General features: G+C 43.9%; 1 protein-coding gene across 1 annotated transcript; it reads right to left on the minus strand.

Annotated features, from left to right (window-relative positions):
• Nucleotides 1-11815: 11815 nt before the first annotated feature.
• MUC13 (mucin 13, cell surface associated) lies at nucleotides 11816-23903 on the minus strand. The gene is made up of 10 exons (XM_027677906.1): nucleotides 23684-23903; nucleotides 22674-22780; nucleotides 21005-21063; nucleotides 19483-19631; nucleotides 18035-18160; nucleotides 16766-16877; nucleotides 15676-15713; nucleotides 15013-15100; nucleotides 13767-13974; nucleotides 11816-12511 (listed from the first exon to the last, which is right to left on the minus strand). Exons 1-10 carry the CDS (start codon nucleotides 23901-23903, stop codon nucleotides 12461-12463), a joined length of 1158 nt encoding a protein of 385 aa, XP_027533707.1. The 3' UTR covers nucleotides 11816-12460.
• Between the last annotated feature and the right edge of the window lie 1666 nt (nucleotides 23904-25569).

Here is a 25569-nt window from a genome sequence, read left to right on the forward strand (position 1 = left end):
TGTGTCCGTGCGCCTGTGCGTGTGTCTGCCCCGCTCCCGAGGGTGTGCTGCCGGCTCCCCGCCCCGCGCAGGGAGGCGTAGCCCAGTCCGTGCGGACGCGGAGCGGGACCCGCGGGCACGGCCGGGCCCAGTCACACGGGTGGGTTTGTGTGCGCAGGGGCACACACACGATCACGCGGGCACGGACAGGCTGCCTCTGCACCCACGCCCGCGTTCTTACACAGCGCTCGCATGCGGACGTGAGTGCCCGCATGTGCGTGCCCGCATCACACGAGTACATGCGTGCGCAGAGCATCCCCGCACCCGCACACACGCACCTGCATGAGGACACACGCGTGCACGTACCCGCACACACATACATGTGCACACACACGTGTATATCCTTCACAGACACACTCACAGATCCACAGACAGCCGGGCAGGTACCTACAGTCAGACACGCACGGTGCACAGACACACGCACAGACATACACATGCATGTACCCACAGGCACACGAAGAATGCGCGCCCTCCTCTCCCGCTCGCAGCAGGGCTTGCGCTCATTCCTCACGGGTCAGTGCCTGCTCTTACGTGGCGTTTTCCTGCTTCAGGGATTTTCTCTGTGCAAACAGGCTGTGTCCATCTGCTGAAAGGCTCTCTGAGCCAGGGCACCCGGGCAGCGCTGCACTGCCTGACGGCTTTTTGGCACTATCCGTGCACCCACCGCTTGGGCCATCAACACTTCAGATCTAGAGGAAACATACGATTTATTACTGTGTTTGGGTTGCTGAAGGGCTTTCTGTTTTCTTCTGTTTTTAAAATAAATCATAAATCAACCACAGAGCTGATCATTGATTTTAAAAGCAATTTGTAGTAATAGGTAATTTACTATGACCTGCAGCCCTTCATACCACTTTAGCATAATGTCTAATAGATCTCACCGTCAGATTTTGCTTAAAACACGTATGCTGTGTTGCTGTTCTAAAACAGAAGTGATTAACTGCTAATGCCACCTGCCAAAATTTCCCTTTATGTGCACTGATTTCCAATGCTGCTTTCACAAACCTCACTGATTTCTTTAGTCTCTCCAAAGCACTGGGAGAATGCAGGTTTGCAGTTAAAGTGACTATTTGTTGTTTCAGGAAATACACACCTACAAAAGTTGTAGCATTTTAACTCTCCCAGTGCTGGTAAATCAGAGTAACTCCTGTTGGGCTGTTGGAGCATTGCAACCATACTGCTTGCAAACAGTGCAAAAATATCACTAAATGCCTCACTGCCATGGTAGGAATGTGGTGTGTGGGCCAGGCAGTGACCTACAGGCTGCCCTCAAGCTTTGTCTGTGCGTGGGGAAAGGGACAGCATCATCTCTCCCTGTTATCCCAAGAACACAATAAGGTACATGCTGTCACCCTTTATTAATAATAAAATTAGTACTGGCCATGTTGGGTCTGACCTGGAAATGCAAGACGTGGTGTGCAGGGCCTTTGAAGCACCCAACTTTGAAGTTCCTCTGTGGTATGTTTTTAATATTCCTGTGAAAAGAAAGAAAATTAAATGCATAACCTGCACTTGCTAGAGATAAAGTACCTGATATGAGCCATACTGCCCCAAGAAGCCTCATGTAGACCTAGAAGTCCCTTCTCAGATCTTCTGGCCATGCCCAAGTACCCCAAGACATGACTACGTCTACTGACATCCATGGATAGGCTCATGTGTGAGAGCTTTAGTCACCTTGGTAGTAGGAGCAGGGAGACCCTCATCCCTTGGCCCTGTGTCTGCCATGCTGACCAGGGACTGCTGGGTGGGGGAGCAGATGCACAGGGGCAAGAGGTGAATGAGCAAGAGGGAAAAAGGAAAAGCAGGATCATGAGAGAAACAAACTATTTGGAGGGAAGGAAACCACCTTCTGAGACTCAACTGTGGCATCTCAAGGAGCAGAGAAGAAGGTTTGCGGAAGAAGGCATTGCTTTCAAAAGGAATGTATTGCAGCGGGACTGGAGCCAGACGAGGCGTAGGAGCTCACCAGTCACTGGTTATATTTAGCTGGGCTCAGTCGAAGTCGAGTGCCTGCTCTTGCTCTCTGCAGGCGCCTGGGGCATTGCTACAAGCACCTGGTACCTGCTGTGCCCAGGCTGACCTCATCCCACAGATCCTGTGAGAAACCCCCACGAAAAGGGAAAAGGTCAGGAGCTGGTACTACGCATCTCTTGAGCCATAAGCTGTTGTCAGTGCTCAGCATCTGCTATTTGTCAGGTACTCCTATCATCGAATTTTTCAAGCCAAACCCCTATGAAGGTCCCACAGAGTCACAGGACACGTAACTCATCCCATTAGACCACTGTTGACCAACAGACTACAGTTCAGGCCCGGGGCTCTCCAGGGAAAGGCCCCTGGAGCTGCAGGGAAGGAAGTGCCGTGGCTTCCCTAATGAGAACAGTGTTAATACCCTTCTCCAAAACCAGTGTTGTGCTCTTGCCCCACATGCAGCAGCAAAAGGGGATGTAGTTGCACTAATGACCAAGTGAGCAGCTGTGACACCAAGGAGGGAAATTTGCGATGGCTGAACGTGGGGAATGCACCCACCATGGGGTGGGCAGCTGGGCCCCAGAGCAAGCAGGGAGCCTTGTGTCCCTGAGGTTGGCCATGGACCAAGAAATGAGGCAGGAGCAGAGGTAATGTGTGGCCTGGAGTGAGCTCTCCAGAGAAAGTGTTCATATAAATCCTCCCTTTTTGCTGGTGATGAGGGTGCCGGACTAATGTGTTTTTCTGGGTGTTTTTCTGGAGTTAGGGATGGGGTGGCAATAGATGCCCAAAAAGAAGATTGTCTCCATGTACAAAACCAGATAATCCCTTCATCTTTCTCCTGGGATTCCCTTGTTCTGAATAAGAGACTGAGAAAAAAAAAGCTGTTAGTGCTCATGTCTTAATGACATTGTTATATGATATACTCAGTAGAAGAGTTTGAGGCAGCACCAAGATCTTGGGATGAGAACCAAAAGAAGGGCTCTATCTCCTGGGGATCATGAAAGGATGACCTGCAACAAAGTTACCCTTGATCTCCAGGAACAGCTGTGACTACTGCCTGTCTTTTCTCTCTTGACCATCATGTCTCCTGTCTACAAAATCCCATTACTGAGCATCACATAGCCCATGGGACTGAGATCCCTCAGGCTCCTTGAACTATTTAAGTGCCACAGATGCCCTTGGACTTGAGTTTTCAGTATCATTGCACAGTTCTGCTGGAACAGAGAAAGGAAAATCCTGGTCTGGAAAGGCCTGAGCTTTGTGCTCACTTTCTTATCATTTGCATTTTAAAGCTATGGTCAAAGTAGGACATAAACCCAGTGTATCTGACCTGGGCGTGCATTTGCAAGTGTTGCAATTGTAAGTTGGTTCTTTGGCTCATTTATTATCAGTTAAAACAAATAAAATCCTTTATCGGAGATACTTCGGGTGTTATAAAGATAGGTTTTCATTGTCATATCTTCCTTGTGGCAGGAAGGGTGGATAAAAGCATCTGAGTCATGTCTAGATGTCTGCAATGGCACTGAAGAGGTTCTAGATTTTTAATGATGACTCTTCTTTCTGATCCAGTCTGAGCAAAATGCCAGTCCTAGGTCACTGCCCAAGACAATTGCCTGTTTCAGGATGAAGCTCCACCTCTGCCTTAATGTTTCACAAAATATTGCCTGCAGTAAGATCCTCTGACTTTCTCCCATTTCTAGACTCTGTGGCATAAGTTAAGGTTTGCTACTTAACTAGCAGCTCCAACTGGAAGAAATATCTTCCAACTGGATGTAACTCATTATAGCCATATTATTTGGTATAATATTCTACTACTGTAATATCAACTACCATATTTGCATTAAATTCAGAAACCATGGGATCCCAGGCATGTTCTCTTGTGTGCCAGAAGGACCAGCTAAAACAGTTAAGATTACCCATTTCATGAAGTCACAGTGAAGACAGGGATGGTTGGAGGGGGAATTTGGGTGTAGCTTGGCCTCAGGTACCACTGGTGCACAACAGGTCCTAAACATCCCTCAGTCCTTTGCTCCAGGCAGCTCTCTATACAACAAAAGATGGCCAAACTGGAACCTAGATGGTGAACAAGCTGGACTGATTTATGGTTTTAATAAAAAGGGGTTTGGGGGGAGCTAGGGTCAGGCTAGGGTGTAGAATCAGAACTATGAAATAAAAGGCAAACTCATTTGAACCTTGGAAACCTCCACCATGTTACAAACAGTTCTTGTATTAGGAAAACACTTTCTTTTCCTTTCCAGGTCCTCACCATGCTGTTTGCTGGGTCCTCTTGGCTGTGCCGTGCCGGGAAGTGGGAGCACAGAAGCACAGGCTGTGGGCACCCTGCAGCTTTGCTGTCCCCACACTGCTTCCCCTCCCCCCCAATCAGGCCACAGACCTGGCTGATGGCGTTTTCACCACCATGGAAAAAGTTTGTGTTCTGCTTTTTCCAAGGAAACTATATAAAAAAATACAATTCACACAACATTCTTGTCAGTAATAGGCAACTACCACATGCCAAAAATTACAGTCATGAATTCAATCCTATTTCTGTTCTCTGGCTAAAGATGCAGGTGGTGTTGCTTCTGCCTGCTATAAAAATAGATATAAAAGTATCTATTTTTACCATCTAAGGACCAACCTCTGTTCTCAGATACTCAAGAGGTACTACTCCTGACCTGCTGAAAAGCAGCATTGCAACATTGCTGGGAAGCAGAGAGCAACACCTAAAATTCTCTTGCCAAGTTTTGACCCTCTCCTACACGAAAAAAGGCAAAGTTCAGCATAAATCTCTGGGCAAGTCTATACCTGAAGCTGCTGGGCTGGAAAGTGAGGGAGGTACATGGGGGAGATTTTCCTCATGCCTCTAAGGTGCAAAAACTTGCGTCTTTCAGACAAAGATGATGAAGCCAGACCAAATATGGCAAGTTTTGGTGTTCCTACAGCCCCCAGAGCAGGCTGGGGGACACTTGGCTGTCCGAGCAGCTATTTCAGGAGGGGCTCACTGATGTGCTGAAATGGGTGATGGATATCTCCAGCCATGAGCCACCCCAAAAAATATGCCCATATTCCTGGAGTTAAGGACTGTGCCATCAAAGGGACAGGCGTGGGGATGCACAAGGCTGTGACACAGGAGAGGGTTAAAAATTAGCATGGAAACCTGCCTGTGGTATCTGTTAATGGTTAGCTCCAATTAAAATGTGCCTTTGGTGTGCCCTATCCTGCAACTGCAAAGAGCCAGCTCCATCTTGTGGCCAGGGACTCTGCCTGGTCCCAGAGAGGAAGGAGTGGGAGGAGGGTTTGATAGCTTGAGGATCCGTCCCCACCACCCTGCACAGCGTGACCAGAAATATTCTCTCTTCCTGCACTTCTTGCCTCAGATGAACCTGTCCCACTTTGGTTAGTGCTCCGGGAGAGCCACAAAAGCCAGGAGTATTTGCTGGACACATCTAGCAGAGGGTTTCTTATAAGCGGAGAGCCCAAAGAGATTCCCTTTGTATGCCTATATGTAGGGGAAGAATCATTAAATATGATTTAAAATGTCAGCAGGTAAAGCCAGACAGGCTTGGCTCCGCTCAGATCTCTGGCAAAATTCCCACTGAATGAAGTAAAATCTTCAATCCTAAGCACCTGGACAAGCAGAGTGCTCTGGAGGTACAAACAGGTTTCCGAGGAATTCACCTGGATCTGTGCAGTTTGGACCTCCCAATGTCCCATGCAGCTTTTTCAAATCTCAGTTGACACTTGGCTATTTAATCCCTACATGAAATAAATCACTGGACTCTGGTATTTTGCTTGTTTTTCTGGCAAGCAGTTTTTGCCCAGCATGAGCTTGCTGCAGAATCGGTTCACACCAAACTTGGAGGACAAAATAGTTGAGAAATGCTGAAGAGTCTACAAGGAAAAACCTTGCTTTTAAAAGAATAATAACGTACTGTTACACATATGCAACACAAGCCCTGTTTCATTTATAGGAATGATATACAGGCCCAGGTCCACAATTCCTCCCCAGAGACCCCTATTCCCATTAATGTCAGTGCAAGTTAGGCACTAAAATACCTGCCTGGACTTGACCTCTGGTTCACACCAATTTAAACATTCCTCTGCTTGAGAGGGGATTAGGAACCTTAGCACTATAATGACCTTTTGAATTCATTGACTGTTCCAGATATGAAACATTTCTTTTTTTAACTTCTGGCTGATTTACCCCATAAAAGGACCTCTATGGATAAAAGACTTCAGAGAAAGACTTTTTTTCCTCAAAGTCTCATTCGTGCAGCAGACTTTATCTCCCCAGCTACATCCAGACATCAGGGACAGGCAGCAATGCCACTGGCGAGGGCCTAGGGGGGCTCTCTCAGGAGCTTTGAGGGATTTCCTTGTGATGGACGTTACTCTGGGAAGCTGTTAATGTCACTTTCAAAAAATGACTGCCGAGAGATGACCAAACTGGGAAACCAGCTGAGACAAATGTCCCTGTAGGGTGCTACCAGTGTATTAGTGTTTCAGAACAGGAGGAAAAAAAAAAAAGGAAGAAAATGCTTGGTTGGCATAGATGCCCACCAAAAGCAATGTTGGCCCTTCCACAGTCCTCTTTGGAGTCCTGGGCAATATTTTTTATTCCTCCCAGTGGTCTGTTTTTCTTTCTCCACTCTATCTGGCCCTGCGAGTCTCCCAGTTCCCCTGGGGAAATCTCTACCATGTTTGGGCCACCAGCTGGGCAGATATTTTTTTCTCTGCTTCCCTTGATGTTGCCCACCCTAGAGGGTGCTGTGGGGGACACTGTCCAGGATTTAGAGACATTGCCCAGGGAATTTGGAACAGAGGGAAGCAGGTGAGGCACAGATCCTTCATAAGCTGTTTTGCTTCCACCAGGAGAGGGAGAGTGGGAGCTGTTGGTCTTGGTTTGCTTTTCCTGGAGGAGAGGAATAGAGTTTGCTCTCTGGAGGTTTGTCTTTGGAGCTTGTGTGTGAAAGGCAGCACCTTCCGCATTCAAAAGCAGGAAGCATTTTGCATTTTCAGTTGTTTGCTTGTGAAATTTTTTCTTTGTTTCTTCTATGAGGCTGTTTTTACATAAACAGCAGAGCCTCGTGTAGAGCACCTTACCCTGCCTCTCCCTGTTCTGTGAGCAGCCTGGGCATAATTAGGACATACAAGACCCACTATGTACCCATGAAACAGGCACCACCTTTCAGCCCATGCTGTGTTGAATAAAACAGGGCAATGCACGCAGAAGGTGAGAAATGTGCCTCTGACCTAGGGTGTCCATCCAGCCTCAGTCTCTGCTCCAGAGACTGTAACAGGAGGGAATGTCTTGGGGCCCCAGTTCCTTTTATAGTCCCTTCCTCCAGCACACCTGCTTTTTCATCCTGTTTTTAGGGGATGCATCTCTCTCAGGCATTTGCATCCTTGAATTTACCTAATCTCCTCTTGAACCTGCAGATACAGCATCCACAACATCCTGTGACAGCAAGCTCACAGCTTTGTGTACCTCCAGATTCTGGTGGGTGTTTGGCTGCCACCCTGAGTCAGTGGCTTCAGAGACCCAGCAGTGAGAGCTCAGTGTGTCTCAGTGAGTCTGTAGGGTGTGATGGGCTGGCCGTGCCTGGGCACACAGCTGGGTACTGCAGCCCCCTGCACCTGCACCACTGGGCTGTGTTGCTCCTTTGGATCCCCAGGATCAGTGCTGCCTGGTCCTGGTCACTTATTAACAACCACTTTTTCTATTTGACCTTATCCCTCCTGTTACCTAGTTACTTCGCTTATTTTCCTTTACTCCTGTTACCTTTATATGCTATGTTACCTTTGTACTTCTGATAGCTCTGGCTCCTCCAGCTGATCGACTGCACACTGGCACATATATGAAGCTCCCCAACAGCTTCAGCTATAAAAGCAGCCACAAAGATATCACTGACCTTCTCTGCTACATCCCCATCTGCCCCTTTTATACCCTTGTCATCAGCGTTCCCACTGATTTCCTAACTACCTTTGTGGCTTTGATGTATTTCAAGAGCCTTGTATCAGCAGCAAGGCAATTTATGGATTCTTATTTTTAGCCCTGTTTATTTCCTTTTTAGTTGTAACCTGACATGTTTTATGGATTTCCCTGTTCTTAGAGCACTTTGGGCTTTTAGGGTTGGGTTTGGGGATTTTTTTGACTAGTTGCTGTAAAAATCAGTATCTTCAGCTCATACCCCAAAACCTGGAAGAGGTCAATTTAATCATACTGGGAACCCTTGGTAAGCAAAGCTGCTCCATCCACAGACACCAGACACAAGGCTTGGAAGTGGAGAGCATTACTGTGCTAAAAATGAACAGGTGAAGGGTGGAAAATGGGGATAAAATAGCAAAAACCAGCTAGGGACAGTCATGTTCACAATGGCACCTGCCTGAATCCCTTCAGCCTTCACCTGAGTTTCTCTAAGCGCTCTCCATACTGGGGGTTTCTGTTGGGGAAGCCATTCCTACCAAGGAGGTGAACACTTCTTGCTGGAGGAGAGGTTCATTTTCCCTTACCTCTGTCCCTCTGGTTGTTAGGAGTGCTATTGTTCACCCTGAAAAGAGCCGGCGGTCAAACTCACAGTACAAAAGAAATGAAAAGTAAGGCCTCTTGGTCTGTAATAGCGTCTTACCTCCATTATTGACTCTTACTTGTTTATGCCTCCAGCCTGGCACATCACATGCAGGATCTCTGTAAAAACAGTCTCATAAAGGAAAAAAGGGTGATTTTCACCAAGAGATAAACAGAAAAAATGCAAAGTGCTTCCTGCTTTCAGGCCTGAAAGGTGCTGCCTTTCACATGCTAGTTTGGATGCTAGGCTTTGCTGGTGAGGGTGTGGATGCAGAGTTTTAGGTCTCAGTTTTCAGGCTGGTTTCAGATATAAGCAGTGCTAACAACAGCAACCCCACCCATTCTTACCCCACCATCCCATTACATTCCTGTGGTGCAGCTCCTCTAATGCAGCTGCCCAGACTCAGGTTCTTACCCCACTACCATCCCCAGCACCATATCCTTCCCCTCCCAACCCACATTGCTTGAGTATGCTTGGGTGTATCCAGAAAAAATGTAGAATGGCATGTGGCTGAAGCTATCCAAATATCCCCATACAAGTACATGTTATAACCAGGCAAACCTCTACCCCAACTCCTTTAGCACTGTTTAGCACAACCTGTGCAGATGTGCCAAGCAATTACACTCTCTAGAGTAATTTTTGGTCTAGGACAAAAGTAGGTGGCAGACTTGAGTGGCAGCACCTTTCCACCTCCTCTGCAGGTCATGTGCCAGCAGGACACTCTGCATCTCAGGGACACCCCGCATCTCAGGGAAGAAGATGGGTGGGAAGATCCAGGATGTGAAACAAGTGTGGCAGATCCCTGGAGCCTCTCAGCCTGCAGGCATGTCCTCACTCAAACAGATGGATGAAGGTTGCACCCAGATCCCTTTTCCATACCTGGTTGGATTTTGAAGGATGGACAGCTGAAAGAAAGCATGAACCAAGCAGCAGCAGTCATAAAACACTACAAAGAGCTGTTTTCCATTATCACATTTCCCAACAGAATCACACACTGTTAATAGCCAAAGAGAAGTGAAATATCTGAAAGCTTGCCCTTTCAGTACAGAATTCCAGTCCAGATAAAATAACTGTATCAGTCTTTGAAATGCTAAAGAGTAGTAGGCTCCCTGTGGTATCTGATAGCCCCTCCCTAGCATGGGCTAAATGAGACCTGCTTGCAGTAGCGGAAATTAGCTTTGAATTAGAGCAATGAAAATTCCAGCGCAGCTAAATGACACACACACCTGACTATTTTTGCTGCTTTTATTATCAGTGGCAGCAAATATCTGGATATCACACCCTCAATAAAGTTTTACTGCATTTAAGTTTCGTTTATCATTGAGCTTTCAGCTACATTTCCAATCTCTATTGCTTTGCAAAAGAATAGGAGATAACACTTAAAGGCCTTTTCATGTGCCTCTGTAGCAGGCTACTGTTACTTGTATTTTATGGGTCTTCTGCCCTGAGTGGATGGAACCAGACCATTTACTTCAATGAAAAACCATGATGACCCATCTGGTGGGCTGCTATCTCTTGATATAGAGAAATCTATTTGACTCCATGTAACCCCAAGTTTCACTCTGCCATATAAAGAAGGGGAGGAGGGGGTATTCCAGCAAAAGCAGCCAGCTGAAGGAAGTAGAAGACTACACTCAGGTTCATGACTTTTTGCCAGTTCCTGTCTATATCCCGCCCATTTTCCAGTGTCTCACGCCGTGCAAACTCCCTGGAGTTTGCATGAGGTTAATGGAATGCTGCTGGCAGCAGAACCTTTTCCTGCTGCTGAAAAATCAGAGAAAAAGGGGAAAAGGAGAGGACTTAACAGAAGTATTAGAAGCTGGGAGAATCTCCTTCACCTGGGTTATGGTGGAGACACACAGGGCTCAAAGAAAAAGAAGGGGGCATTAGCCATGTATTAAACTGTTGGGGAAGGGAGCCAGTCCCCCTTGCAGGGCTTTATCAGCTGGAGGAAGGATGGGGCCTCTGCCTCTTGTGGTAAGTGTAGCCACCATGCCTTGCTTTGCTCCTCACGGCTGAGTAGTCCCAGAGGAAAAGTCAAGAAAATAAGACCGAATCTCTACCCTCCTTTGAATAAGGTATCATGACTAGCCAAATCCAGGTAGCCCTGCTCACATGGAGTAAAGGTTACCATAAGCATGTTGAGATGCTTATGGTAACTCAGATGGTGGGCATTGGCTAATGCCATCAGAAGCTACAGACCCTGCCGATGGCAGACACTGTGCAGCCAGGTGACAGCAGCAGAGGGGACAGGAGTCAACGGGAAGAAAGAAACAGTGAAAGCCCAGGAAAACAACAGAGACAAAATGGCATCTTTTCTCACCAGTCTACTTCTGGAAAGCAGAGTCTACCTTCTTTTGCTAGAAAAGCCACATGAGAAAGATCAGGACTATTTAGTTATCAGTTTTCAACTGCAAAAATTAGGAGCTAGTTTTGATCATGGAGAGCATGCATCTGCACGGACATCCTGGTAACCTTTACAGCCACATACACTCAACCACTGACCCCCAAACTTGTCACTTAAGCTGAAAGATGCTTCTTTTTTCAGCTGTGTGCCATTAGCAGCTGCCATTAAAGAGAGCAGCTTGTCCAGCATTTTCAAAGGAGATCCAGCTGCATTAACTACCCAGTTCCCACTGAAAACAACCGCTGAAAAGTGGTGCCAGTCTTACAACAATAAATATTTTAACTTCATTATGATTTAATAACATTTCTGATCAGAACCGCTGAGTAAAAGCTGGATGCTGATGTAACCAGTCTGTGCACACTTGTGTCTAAATTCAGCACAAATTTTAACATAAAATAGTCTCCAGAGTTATAAAAAACCCACTTACACCACTGGGAGCAACATAAGGAAGCCTTGGTACTGAGAAAAAATAATGTTTAATAGGAAAAGTTAATCTGCATATATAAGATCCAAAACAGAAAATATGACAGAATTAAATGATGTTTTAAATGAATGTGAACTATAAATATATGTACATATGTGTGCTTATATATATATAAAGGAAATGTTAATGCTAGCCAATAGATAATGCACACTCGGTAAAATGTGAATTCTTTTACAGATAGATTTACTGACCATATGTAAGAAATCAGGGGGAAAAAAACCCAAACACCAGCCTTAAGATCATTCAAATATAAAGAGGAAAAAAAATCTAACACTTTCCACAGGAACTGAGAATGTAAAATCAATGCAGTTGGGCAGCAAGGAGAACAAAGTTGTTTGTTTGAAGATATTGTTTCTTGCCATTTTATTGGGAAGGAAGGCTGTGGAAAAGGTCAGACAAGTGCCATTGTCTTACACAACACATGTCAGCAGAGATCTGAACAGAATGCTTTCAGATAGGAAATACTGGGGGGTTGAGGAGGGTAAAAAAGACTGTATCTGCTATAGTAAGATGAAACAGGGTAGCGTCTCATGAGAAACAGTTTTGATCTGCCCAAAGCCTTAGTTGAAATTGAGTGAGCACAAATAAAGGTAAAGCTCTGGGTGCCAACATTTTTCAGCATCATACATACTGCCTGGACCATCTTCCAGAAGAACTGAAAACCAGCAGGATTAAAATCCTGATATCTTGTATACGCTCACTCTCTTGCCAGTGTACTGGCCTTCTCAAAGAAGTCTAATGTTTATTGGAGCTCATTAGTTTTTTTAAAAGATATCTTCTTCTCCCTATCCCCTACTACATTTTCCTCTTATTTCAGAGTTGTCCATGATCTCTTTCAAGCGGTGTTCTTCTTTTAGAAAATCTTGAGAGAATCTGGGGCCAAGGACTTTGTTGTCTCCTCTGCTGAAGTAACTGCATTGGTGAGAGGCTGCGAAACTCTTTGGTCTGACCCAGTGTTGCGGTGGTCGGCGGTGCTTCTACTGCTCTTGTCACTTAGTATCTGCTCTGCATCCTAAAGCCCCCACGCTCCCGTGATGGTTCGTACTACAGAGAATTTAGACAAGAGGAGAAGAGAAATAAGGAGTAGCTCTGGGTCAGAAAGTTCCTTTCTCAGAAGAGTTCAGCATGTAGCACACTGCATGTGAGAGCCCCTTCACCAAGATACACCAACCCTCAAGGAAAACCAAACAGGCAGACTTGAATCAGTGAGAAGTAGACACCTTTGAAAAGTTAGAAATGCCCAAATTCATGCAAATCTGACCAATCAACTAACTACTTAGATGTTTTTCTTCTCTTAATTGGCAGCTTTTTAAAAGCTGTTGTTTTTTTTAAACATCAGATATCCGGGTTGCTCCTGTCACGGTTTAGACCTCAACTCTGCAAAACATGTAAATGTATTACAATTAAACAGATTTTCTTCACTAAACAGGGACATTTTCTTTCACCACAGAGGTGGAGCAAAAATGTCATTTCAACAAGATTTGAACATACAGTGCACTTCTTATTTACTTGATTCCTGTTGAACCCAGCAAATTAATCATATCATAGCATACACTTCTCAAGGCCCAGCTTCCTCTACAGCTCCCTTGCAGAATTCAGGGATAAAACAGGCATTTTTTTTAGAACACGCCTTCCAGCTAATGACACACCTCTACTGACCAGGCTCCTCTGGGCTATAGCAATGCAAAAGCTTCTTCATGGCATTTCACACTTTGCTCCTTTGCAGTGCTGCAGCAGCTGCAGAGGCTCTTGCTGTGAACAAAGCTGCAGCAGAGCAGGTGGGAGGACACCGACCCTCTGGGCAGCTGTCCCAGCTTAAACTGTCTGTAAATCTTGCATGATGCTGCAGCTGGGAAATGCCACTGCAGCACCTGTTGACTCCACAACTGGCTTAAAAGAAGCACAGGTGGTAACAGCCTGTGATGGTTGCAGGCACACCTGTGGTGAGGAATGTTTGGACGGTGCAGTCAAATGTCCTATGACACAGCAGACCCCTGAGCAGCCAAGCTGTTGCTTTGGCCATTGCTTTTCACTTGTGACTCAAGGATGACTACTGGGACTTTAGAGAGATCTTTATGAGTTGAGTGCTGATCTCTGTATTAAGGCAAAGTTTTTCAGCTGCAGCTACAGTTGTTTGGATGCCTTAATACCACTGTGGCCTTCTAGATCAAGGGAGGATGGACAAAGTGAAGTTTGGGTTCCAGCAGTGTTTGTAGCCCACAATACTATGCTCATCTCTACGACTTACTCTCTAGACCCTTCACCATGCAATTCCCACAGGTCTATGTGAAACACTTACCAAATCATCATAACCCCTCTCCAAAAAATGACCTCTATTTGTGGAAGGCATCTCATATGGGTTGTTTGGCTGATATCCTGGGTTTGCATGGCCAGAAGTGGTCTGGACTCTGGGGAATGTTATGCTTGGTCTGTCATCAGAGGTATCTGTGTCGGAATATCCTGAATTTATCAGCCTCTTCTTCTCTGGATTTTGTTTGTGTTTGGCTCTTCAGAGGAAATGAAAGAACAAAGGAGGTTTTAAAAGACCATTTAGTGTGCCTTAATTATTAAGTAAGTCAAACTTATTGAGTTCTCCACTCCCACCTTATTTTGACTTCTCAGTCCTGTTCTGAAACTCGCAACTGATTTTTGTAGCGTGCCTACTGCATAACCCTTGTTATCATTGTTATAATTGTTATTATTGTATAAGAGTACAAAGTTTGGCTTCTTTTCTCACAGGTGAGGCAAAGCTGCCAGGAGAGACAGAGGGGGACTTTACCCTCTTTCAGCTAGTTCTTAGAGTAAAGGAGTTTCTTTCAACCGCCACTAGCTCTAACTGACTATCCAGAGGAAGAAATGAGGCATTCATTAGATTCAGTTAAGAAAAGGTGCCCTCATGCCTGTAGCCAAAGCTGGACACACACACTTGGCATGAGCTTGTGCACCTGCTGGTGAGCAGTGTCTGCTGCGGGTGGTCTTGTAGGCATCTTTACTTGGGTAGTGCTGGGAGCAAAGGCAGAGGAGCTGCTTGACTATTTATTGTGTGGAGAGAAGTGAGGAGGTGCAACTGCAATCAGACATTTGCCAGTACACCAGGAATAGCAAGCTTTAAGGAGATGCTTGGCTAAAAATGACACCTGTATTGAGCTGAAAAGGCCATGCCAGACCTTGAGCTAAAGTGTGAGCAGGGAAAGCTGCAGAGGGTCTGAATTTGGGCCACACATTCTTCTGATATCAGCATCCTTCTTCAGTCTTATCCAGATGCCATAATCAATACTGGCTAGGGCAGGATTATGACTCATGGATCAGCTGTGTATTTTGAAGACTCAATTGAAGCTTTCATAGCTGAATTCACAGCAAGACAATAAATGCTTCTTGGAAAAGCACATAGGTAAGAGCAAATTCTGATGACTGTATGGCTTAAATAAACATGTCTGCCCAACTAGGCCTGCAACCTCATCCACAGCCCTGCTCCTCTCTAAATTTCTGCTTAGTTCTCTATGAACGTGCAGCAATGCAGCTTCAATTATAAGAAATACTCTTACCTTACTGAAATTACAGAGACTGCTATCACTAAACTCAGGATAATGGCTCCAAAAATTGTACCCACTATTATAAGGATGAGTTCAGTGCCTGCGGAAAATAAAAACAGCAAACAAAAACCATCAATTGATCAATTGAAAACTCATGGTGAATATTGAAAAACAAGTTCTGTATCTGTCCGGAAAGAAGGAAGGAAGGCAGGAAGGAAGGAAGGAAAATATGGAAGATGTCATTTATTCCCAGGCTCCTTGTGCTTACAACTGTCTGTGGGCACAGGAAGATGTAAATTAAGGATCTGCATTACAGACCATCTCTTCTGAATGCTATTTTGATCACAGCTCAAGTTCCTGATACCATGCACTGAATGGTTTTACACATAGTTATAGCTGAGGGACAGGAACAACTAAGAGGGTGCAGGGATTCTTAAGCTAGTATTGCTGCTAAAATGTGTAGTTAGGTATCAAACAGGCTCTTTGCATGCCCTAAGCATATAAGGCATAAGATAAATTTCACTCCTTTTTTTTCCCTAACATTTCCCTGCTGTAAGTGCAGAACAAAGGCATGCCTAAAGGCTGCTACTTGTAATTTTTTTTATTTCAGACAGATTAAACATTACCAGATATTTTTCCACATTATAATTAAAAATCAGAAATTCTTATACTTACTGTCAGTGCAGTTGTCCCCAGAATAGCCCACTCGACAACTACAGGAGATAAAAAAGGAAAAGAGGAAGGAAAGAAAAGATAATGTCATTAAGCAGATGATTTTTAAAGTCCTTTCTAACCAAACCATTCTATAATTCTATGATCACAAAACAATAGTATATTTCCCCCTTTTATCTGTAATTTCACAGCAAGGTGAGTTCATTACAGGTTTCCTCTTAATATTGAATTCTTTACTTTCGTTAGAGTAAAACAATCTGAGATTTTCAGAATGTTTGGTGATCTGGACACTCAAAGTTTCAAGTTCTTAGTCTGAAAAACGTTAAAAAGACCTAATTTTTCCCAAGAACTAAGCTCTGCACCTCTAAGCCACTGTCTTTATCAAAAGCCTCAACATAAGGTCTGTAAGGACTGGGCGCTCTATATCTTCCTTCCATACTAGTTTCTTATATTTGAAATATATCAACTTTATGGCAAGAAGTGTTCAGTGTGCAGCAACAATAACTACAAAAAGAGCTGAATTAATGGACATGGGGAGTAGGGTCCCCCTGCTTATTCACCAGAGCAGAGCACAACCAGTCACTTACTCAGCTTCACCATTCTGCTCTGATCCTGAGCTGACAGAAATACCCTCAGAGAGAAAACCAAGATGAAATAACATAGGTCTGAAAGTTATCAGGAAACAGTCCCCACTGAAATCAGTGGAAACATTCCAGGGATTTGATGCATCTTGCTCTAATGCCTGTTGCTTACTAAACACTTCAGCATACCAGTTCCCACGGTCCAGTTACTCTGAGTTTGTGTTTATGTAGTGAAGTAGTTTATCCTCTTCACTGACTCATGGGTGACCCTGGGCCTCCTTGGCTTTCCTCTCAGGTATTACGAGTGACCACAAAAGACTAATGCCAAGCAGTAAAAATGCCATAACTTGGGACACAATGGGAATTTGTCCACCGGTGAACCACCTAAGGCACCTCTCTGATTCACACAGCTACAGCCTGTTCCTCTAGACTGTATCTGACCCTGTGTTAGATGTCCCTCTCCCCTCTCTTTGCCTAGAACACAGGAATGCAATAAAAGGCTTAATACTCACGGTACGCATTTTCCATCTCTCTCTTCAAAGTTAGTCATACATTTGCATTTTGGGATCCCTCCTTCTATTGCACAGTATCTGTTTGCTTGTGCAGAACAACTTTCACTGCAAGCTGTATTTTCAGGGGGAAAAAATATGAGTTAATTGAAGATAGCACCCCCCAAATCAATGTTAAAGGTAGCCCTTCTCCCCCTTTTTTTTTATTGCACTGAAAACACACACAACTCTCTCATTCTTCAAAGCACCAGAATGGCTTTTTTAGTACTATACCTATATAGAATAGAAACTGAAATACGAAAGTACAAAATTAGAAGTAAACTGGCTTTGTTTAAAACCATTCAGCTTCATCAAAAAGGAAATCTATCTAGGCTGCATCTAACATAGGCAAGCAATGACCTGCAGTTTGATCTGACAGCAGATAATTTGTATTGCAACTGATCTAAAACTGGATCAGATTTAGACAGGTTAAGACAGGTTAGGGGCCACAAAGGCCTACACTGGATCACATCTCACTGGGCTTTATTGCAGCCAGCTTTCATAATTTTATTATGAGTGTTTGAAATATTTGTTGGGTTTTTTTAAATCTCATATCTTAGAATTTTTTTAGTTTCTGTAGTGTAAAAATTTTAGTTTCCATAAGAAGAAAATAAGGTACATCTCAGGGCTTTGGAGGACAGCTAAAAATATAAACAGAGTACCCATTAAAACATTCAAAACTGTACAGAAAGTAAACCCCCAACGACTAACAGTTCCTAAAAGTCACAGAAATCATTCTTCCCACAAAAACCTGTCTAAATCCAGGTCATGCAAACCTAGAACTATGAACAATGAACAGGTCGTTGTAGTGCATCCTGAGGGTTCTAGTTCTGTCAGCATTCCCAAAGCTGCCTTTAAGTAGCATGCAGAATTTATTCCCAAAATATGTACTAGCAGAGAAGGCTGTGAATATAGGATTCAATTTGCTCCATCCTTCACCTATTTAGGTTTCAGTTCTTACCAAGAGTCTAACAATGCATTTAAAGAATTGCCCACTCACTGCTTTCAGTGATGATTTTATCAAGCTTTAGTAGTTTATTTTACTGGAATAGAATTATGGATATGTTCAAAGTGAAATGTGAAAATGTGTTTCTATGGCTTTCTTAATAAGACACACATTCCCTGATTTTTAGAGGTCAGCACAATTGCACTGCATCCTTTTTCAACAAGGGACTGAGACAGGGAATAAGCAGGTCAGACTTTCAGGGATAGATAAAGTAGCAAGGTTCTTACTTGAACAAGAACGATCATCCTGGTTAATCTTTTCTAAACCACTTTTGCATTTGCATTCTGGAAACGGGTCTTCTACGCAGTCTGTGGTTTGAGTATCACATTGAAACACATAACATTTCGTTGCCTCTTTAAAAGAGAAACAGGGAGCAAACCTGAGTACTAATAATATTTCATGGAAAGCAGTGCACTTGCTCAGTAAATCATAAACCGATTATTTAGTAATTCTAAAGAAAAAAAATTTATGAGTTCTTTTCCTGGGACATCAATACTGCAGGTTTTTGGACCAGCCACTCCTTTTCCCTTGCTCTTTACCAGTTAAGGTCCTGTTTCCATCATACATTCTGACTTCCTTTTTCTCAGCCTCCTGCAACTGCCTCCAAACCTTCCTGACTTCCAGTCTATGAAAAGGGAAATTCTACCTGTAAGTTCATATTCTGAACACTGGATTTCTGACTTACCTTGAAAAAAACCCTACAGAAAAAAACCATCACTATTCCCTTAGTTTTTTCCACAGCTGAACTGTGAGGCCCAGATCCCATACAGCTCTACATAGATATAAATATTTATGGGCAAGCAGCTCATTTCATGAGCAGTGTTAGTATCCTTTTTGCCCAGTACATTGCTCTTTAGATCTATGGATCTATGACCCAGTGGTGGGAATGGTTTAGAAACCTCAGTGCGTGGCACACATTAGAGGGATGTGCTGGTGCTTTGCAAGCTCTCAGGTTTTTTCTATTTCCCTCTTGCATTTAGGAACAGCACACAAGAAATGTCATGGTTGAGGTGGATATGGTCACCTCCAGAGACCAAGCTCAGACTATAAGCAATGAAATGAACACTTCTAATTATTAGCTATACCTTGTGAGAAAGCTGGTTTCAAAATAGTATCATATTTAAAAAAAAAGAAAAAGAGAGAGACACAGAAAAAATCCATAGTTTATTTAGGAAATCATTCTCTAAGTAATTTAGTAAAGCTAGAATTTACTGGTTTAGATCAATGAATCACTTAGCTCTGCAGCTGATCAGTGAGGCCTTATTTCAGTTACCATAGCTAATTACAGAAGTCTAAAGAGAGTTTCATCCTATTTTTCCAGTAAAATACTGACTTACTCTCAGAAGGACGATATATGTCTGTATATATTTTATCCTGATTTTTCCCACCACTTAACACTTAGCAGGTTAAAATCACCATGCCGTTGCTTACTTGGGAATAAGTATTTTCCTTCTCTTCTTTACACAGGAAGTAGAAAGCCTTAATAAGACAAAAAAGCCTAGCACTGCATGGTTGAATCTTCAAAATTACACAAGATAGAACATTAAGCTCCTTAAAATCAACAAGGCTTATGCTTTGATGGGCTTTTATGCACACAGAAATCCTCCAACCAGGTCTGAAGATAGGAACCTCTGTTTCTGCTGATTATTTACTTCCACAGTAAGGAGTTACCTACCTTTATAAAAAGAGACATAGGACGGATTTTCTTTTATCGCTTGTTCTACTGCAAGAGAAACTGATTCATTATTCACACCTGAGTTCTCCTTAAATAGGTTTATCACTGTTACATTCATTTGAGAAGCAGTTCTGGTTTCTTCTGAAGGTCTGAAAAGTACAGATAGTTCCATTTAAAAGTTTCATATAATCCATACAGATAGCAAAGATGAGAAATTTTCTGCCAAATCTCCCTCTCCCCTAGCTTCTTTCTTCCCATAGCGTAGGTAATTGCCAAGACACCTGAAAATGAGTTTAAGTGTAGCTTAGAAATACGTTAACAGCCATCTTTCTAGTAGATCCAGATATAAATAGGTAGTTGTCGGATTTAATGCCTACAGCATTGCTCCTTCGTGTGCTGTTGACACACAGCTGACATTTTTTAACTGAGCTAACCTTAAGTTAGCTGCAGTGTGGAGGACCTTATCTGTTAAGCCCTAACTTTCACATGCTTGCATCAGCCGGTGGTGTCATCCAGGCATGATGTGGAGAACCCTTCCTGAAGCATGGTGAGGATAATTCAGGGTATGACCATAGTGAATTCAGGAGGGTCTGTTTGCAATGCAGAGGTGTCTATGCCAACTGCGCACTAGCTGGGCTGGATTCAGCTGGACATCAACCTCCCTGGGGTGAGGTGGAGAACAGCAGTGACTACCCTGTTCTTCAGTTAAACTTCATGCTGCTGGGATATGCACACAAATATCTTTAAGTGGCAGATTGCTGTAGTGCCTTGAGATGTTACTATGCCCTGTGTGTTTGTCACAACTGCTCTGTTGGAAGTTACTACCCTCACAACTCTGCTGGAACAACACTCTGCGTAACTGCTTAGTCCATGGGGTTCACTGAAAGGGCTTACGCTGCTGTGTGTGCTACCGTGCCAGGCTTTGCTTGATGTGGTTTAGGAACCACTCACAAAGAAGCTGGCAGAGCTCTGGGGACAGTAACCACTAACAGATGGGGATGGGAAGAGAGGGATATCTCACAGTGTCCTTCTAGACCAGCAAATGACCTATTTCCACAGCTCATTCATTCAACCTGCCATCAGGAGAGACCAACAAGTGCAGAGTGAGATGCATTTTGTATGCCTTCTGTAATAAGGGTGTTTTTTAAATTAATTGGGAGTCCGAGCTGGATCTCCAAGTGTTCATAGGAACCTCAGAGTTAACTGTTACAATTTCAGATATGTCAGATATCACAGGGGACTGCTAGTTATAGCATAGTGCTATATCCTACATGGTGCTAAAAGTGGGACATCCACAGTGGAGCTGTGTCAGCCAGCCCACTTCACAGACATTTTGGGGGAAAAATGGGGCCAGCATCCCAGAAACCTTAAAAATATGAAAAGAATGTCCTTCTTTAAGGGAAAGCCACCTGAAGGGAACTCATCCCATATCTTTTATTGAACCGAGTATTCCGTGGGAAACAGATTAAAATGGGGTGTGTGGGAAACACGTACTGTGCAAAAAACAAACCGGCAAACTTACTGAATGTCCACAATGACTGTCTGTACATAGTCCGATAAACTTTTGAAGGCCTTTTGAAACTACAAAAAAAGAAATGAATCGTGGTGAAAGGCAAGCAGAAACATAGACCAAAATCACGTGAACCACTGAGGCTTCAGCTGTAAAGTTTTAATCCAGAACATGCTACTACAGGCACAAATAAAGCAAGCTGATCAGTTGCATACACTGGCAAGGTGTTGCAGAAGAGGAGTAGTGGGGTGGTGCTGCAGAATATGGGAGGACAGGGAATATGGGAGAGCAGTGGAGGGATGGAGATTGAATGTCAGGCAGTGCATTAGGATAGCTGGACTGGACTGGACTGGCTGGATAGCTACAAACACTCTCTTGCAAACTCATTGCTTAGGAGGGTGTCTCCTAAGCAGTACCAATCTACGAGAGAGAAGAGGGAGAAGTAGGCATCCTTCCAGATGGCACGTGTCCCTGAGATGCAGTGAAATGGGATCATAAGGGGCTGATCTTGTGGGGAGAAGCACAGCACTGATGAAAGCACCGGGAGTGGAATGGAGTCAGTAGAAAAGTCACTGCTCTCCCTCATCCCATGTGAAGCAGGGAACAACTAGTGGTGGCAGCTACCTTCAACTGCCACACAAGCAAGAGACACCACGAGAAAAAGATAGGATGTCTAATTCAACTGAAATGAAAGCTAAACTATCCTTTTCAATAAAATTAAAATAATTTTCTATTCTATTTTCACTTTTGCATTCTATTACTACAGTATGCCTATTCTAGTCCTACATATCATGCTCTTCTGTTGCCATCCCATGAACAAATGCTGGACAAAAAAACTGAGGAAAATATTTTTAAACATTCTGGAGGAACAATTTTTGGTCACTTTCTGATAAAACATTCACAGGAAGCAATATAATAACAGGCAGAAATTGATAATCAGTTTTGATGATTTCTGATTAGTATCAGGTGAATATTTTTTGATCAGATGTCTAGTAGAGGTGCATATCTCTTCTTCCTTACTACCAGAAAGAGACATAAGCAAATCCACTTGTTTCAACATGGCAGTATAAATTAAAGTGTTCATCTTATTTTTCCAGGAAATCATTTACCAGATTTTATGTACAATCACAGAATTCTCAAAATGTGTAGTATCCATTTAATTAACAGCATTAAAATACTAATACTGGTAGGCTTATGGAAGAGGCTTGTTATTCAGATATTTAGAAACAGCTGAACAGCCATTCTGAAAAGTTTGTGCTGTCTGGAAATTATAATTTTCTTAAAAAAAAAAATTGTTCATTTTTACTCATACCCGCCGAGTATTGTTGAGCCTCCAGCAAACAGTGGAGTTCAGAAACTCAATAGGCTGGACAACTTCACTCAGCCCCATTGTTTCTGGAGAGGGACCAGTGAAAGATAGAGAGCAATTTATGTGAGAACTCCCCAGAATGAAAATGGTATTAAAAATGCAGACATTACTTAAATCAGGTATTTCCCTGAGGGCAAAATTCAAGTCTTTTACAAATAGGTCTAAACTAGTATGAAGAGTTCTTCGAAAGAAGTAGTTTTCTCAAGTGAAACTCTTCTAAGCTCCATATTAAAGGCAATGTGTGTCCTCTCTGTCTGCATAACACCCAGTACAACATGAAATATACAGAAAAAACCCAACATTGTCACTCACAAATTCTGATACACCATTGAACACCTCTTCATATGCTGCGGAATTCACAGTTTCAACACTCTCACTGTAGGATCCATTCACACTAATGACCCCTGGGTATACTTCCCCTGAAATGAGAAGAGAGAATATAAGTTAGAAAGCATTCAAGAAAGTCAAGTTTCACCTTAGAGTTCTCCAGCTTTCAGTGATGGGGAAATACAATGCGGAAAACAACCATTGCTATTTTTCATATGCTGGAGGGATCAGTAGGGGACAAATGTTTGCTCAATCAATTTAGTCACAATGGGGGATTTACTCTGGCTACCTGGGAAGAAGGCAGGATCCTGGGCTCAACCAAATTGTCCTGTTTATGAAACTGAATAACATTAAACTGTCAGTATAGCCTGAAATGAAAAGTCTTTTTGTGAGGTGTTACAACATTTAATGAGAAAATATGTATATTAAGGACTCCAAAATTGCAGCTAAGGAGCTAACATGGTTCAACATATCAGAGAAAGTGATTCAGTATCAACCTGCTTCTTAGGCCTCACAAGTAAATTTCAGAATCTTGCTTGCTGGCACTTAAAATAAGAAGCCCTATTTGCTCACACACTTGGCCTTCAGCAGCATCTCAGAGATGCATTTCAACAGGACTGTGACGAGTGTTGATGGGGAAATCAATCTGGTTGTTCAGAGGTCTTCATGAGTTTGGACCTTTTAAATCCTCACAACTGATATCGATGTCAGGTTTATACTTGCATTTTTTCCTGCTTTTCCCTCATTTCAATCTCCAGCACCCCTGACAGAGAACTCACCTTTTCCTAGAACCTTAACATCTTTGGCCCTCACTCTTTTGTGAGATAACAATCTAGGTCATTGTAGCAGTGGCTGTCCGCAAAGCAAGGAATTGCTGAGCAGTCACTTTCCCAGATTGATTATGTTTTCAGTTATAACATGAAAACAAGGGATATGGGAAGAAAAATTCACCTGAACAGGCAACTAAAAACATAGATGCCCTTCTGCAAACTCACCTCTGTAACAATTCTTATCCTCCTTGCTATAGTAGAATCCATAGTCACACTGGCAGGTATAAGTGCTTTTTAAAGAAACACATTTAGCAAAATTTCTTCCACAAGGGTCTGAACTGCAGAAGTTCTCTGACACAAAGATGACAGATATTGATGTTAGTATTTCTATGAAATTGCAATAGCCAGTTCGTATGTAAAGTAATTCATATATTGAATAGTTCATGTGTACTTCTACTAAAGGAATCTACCAGGTATGTTTTAGAGAGTACAGATGCAATTACAGAGCACACAGCTGTATCTTGCTTGCTTAATGTTCATATAGTACCTGTTTTCCCTATACAATTCAGCAGGATATCACAGTGGGGACTCACTGTATGGCTGAATTTCATTATCTGTCATATTGAGCATTCACAACTCAACTCAATACAACTAAAACCAAATCAAACAAAGAAAGTATATCAAGGCTTGCCAAAGTCAGTGACTATTAGAAAAAGGTAGACTACAATAGCCCGTGAGACTTTAATACTACAATGGGCATGTCTTGGCAGGGATCCTCTCTCAGCCAGGCCTGGTGCAGGAGGCAAGGGCAGCAAGCAGGAAAAGAGTAGCCTTCTCGAATCTTCCCCAACACTTGCTCCTTGAGGCAAAGAGCAGCAGGGAAATGGGTGAGAGTTGAGGGTATTATGGCTTTGATCTGGGCACCTTTGTCTCCCCTGGGAGAGGATCTCAGGGAAATCTGGGCACAGGCACTCATCCCTCTCTGAGGACGCTTCAGAGCTCCCTGGGATTCAGTTCCTCCAATCTGTGCCCAGAAGGAGCCGCCTGAAGAGATTGCTCCTTACCTGGATTATTTGTGGTTGTATTCACTGATGGGGCAACCGTTGGTTCAGTTTCATTACTGCTTCCTGATGAAGAGAAAAGAAGAAACATGGCAGCACTGCTTGGCATTCTCTGTTGGAAAAGCTTTGGGGAACTCTGTGCCTGCAGGACAAGCTCTGAGCACGTAGGTGGTTGGGGAGCCATGAGGGGCTGAGCAGCCAAAGCCGTGAGCAGCCTTGCCCTGCCTTTGGGCGCTCCCTGCGTGTGGTGCCTGTGTCATCTGATGTGTGGATGAGGGCATTGAGCCTACCATTATCCAATTAACAGATGACACCAAGTTGCGGGGGGGTGAGTGCCAATCTGCTGAAAGGCGGGAAAACTCTCCAGAGGCACCTGGATAGGCTGGATTGGTGGACCAAATCCAGTAGTATGGGGTTCAACAGGACCAAGTGGTGGGTCCTGCACTTTGGCCACAACAACCCCATGCAGCGATACAGGCTGGGGCAGAGTGGCTGGAGAGTGGCCAGGCAGAAGGGGAGCTGGGGGTTCTGAGTGACAGGAAGCTGAACATGAGCCAGCAGTGTGTGTCCAGGTAGCCAAGAAGGCCAATGGCAACCTGGCCTGTACCAGGAATAGTGTGGCCAGCAGGACCAGGGAAGAGATTCTTCCCCTGTACTCAGCGCTGGTGAGGCCACACCTCGAGTACTATGTCCAGTTCTGGGCCCCTCAGTTCAGGAAGGATATTGAGGTGCTGGAGCAGGTCCAGAGAAGAGCAATGAGGCTGGTGAAGGGACTGGAGCACAAGCCCTCTGAGGAGTAGCTGAGGGAGCTGGGGTTGTTTAGCCTGGAGAAGAGCAGGCATAGGGGAGACCTCATCACTCTCTACAACTGCCTGAAAGGAAGTTGCAGCCGGGTGGGTATCAGTCACTTCTCCCAGGCAACCAGCAGTAGGACAAGTGGGCACAGTCTAAAGCTGTGCCAGGGGAGGTTTGGGTCAGACATGAGGAAGAAGTTCTTGACAGACAAAGTGATTGGATCGTTCCTCTGAAAGTTCGAGTCATTGACGATGC

The sequence above is a fragment of the Neopelma chrysocephalum genome, unplaced genomic scaffold (assembly GCF_003984885.1).
Source record: "Neopelma chrysocephalum unplaced genomic scaffold, ASM398488v2 Primary Assembly neopelma1_44, whole genome shotgun sequence".
NCBI classification, from domain to species: Eukaryota; Metazoa; Chordata; class Aves; order Passeriformes; family Pipridae; genus Neopelma; species Neopelma chrysocephalum.

Excerpts from the sequence above, each read along its gene's own strand:
- MUC13 (XM_027677906.1), bottom strand. The coding sequence starts at position 23,903 with ATGAACTATTCAATATATGAATTACTTTACATACGAACTGGCTATTGC. Across the intron at positions 16,878-18,034 it reads GGATGATCGTTCTTGTTCAA|CTTGCAGTGAAAGTTGTTCT; the intron begins GTAAGAACCTTG and ends CTGAAAATACAG. Across the intron at positions 15,101-15,675 it reads TGGGGACAACTGCACTGACA|GCACTGAACTCATCCTTATA; the intron begins GTAAGTATAAGA and ends TATTTTCCGCAG.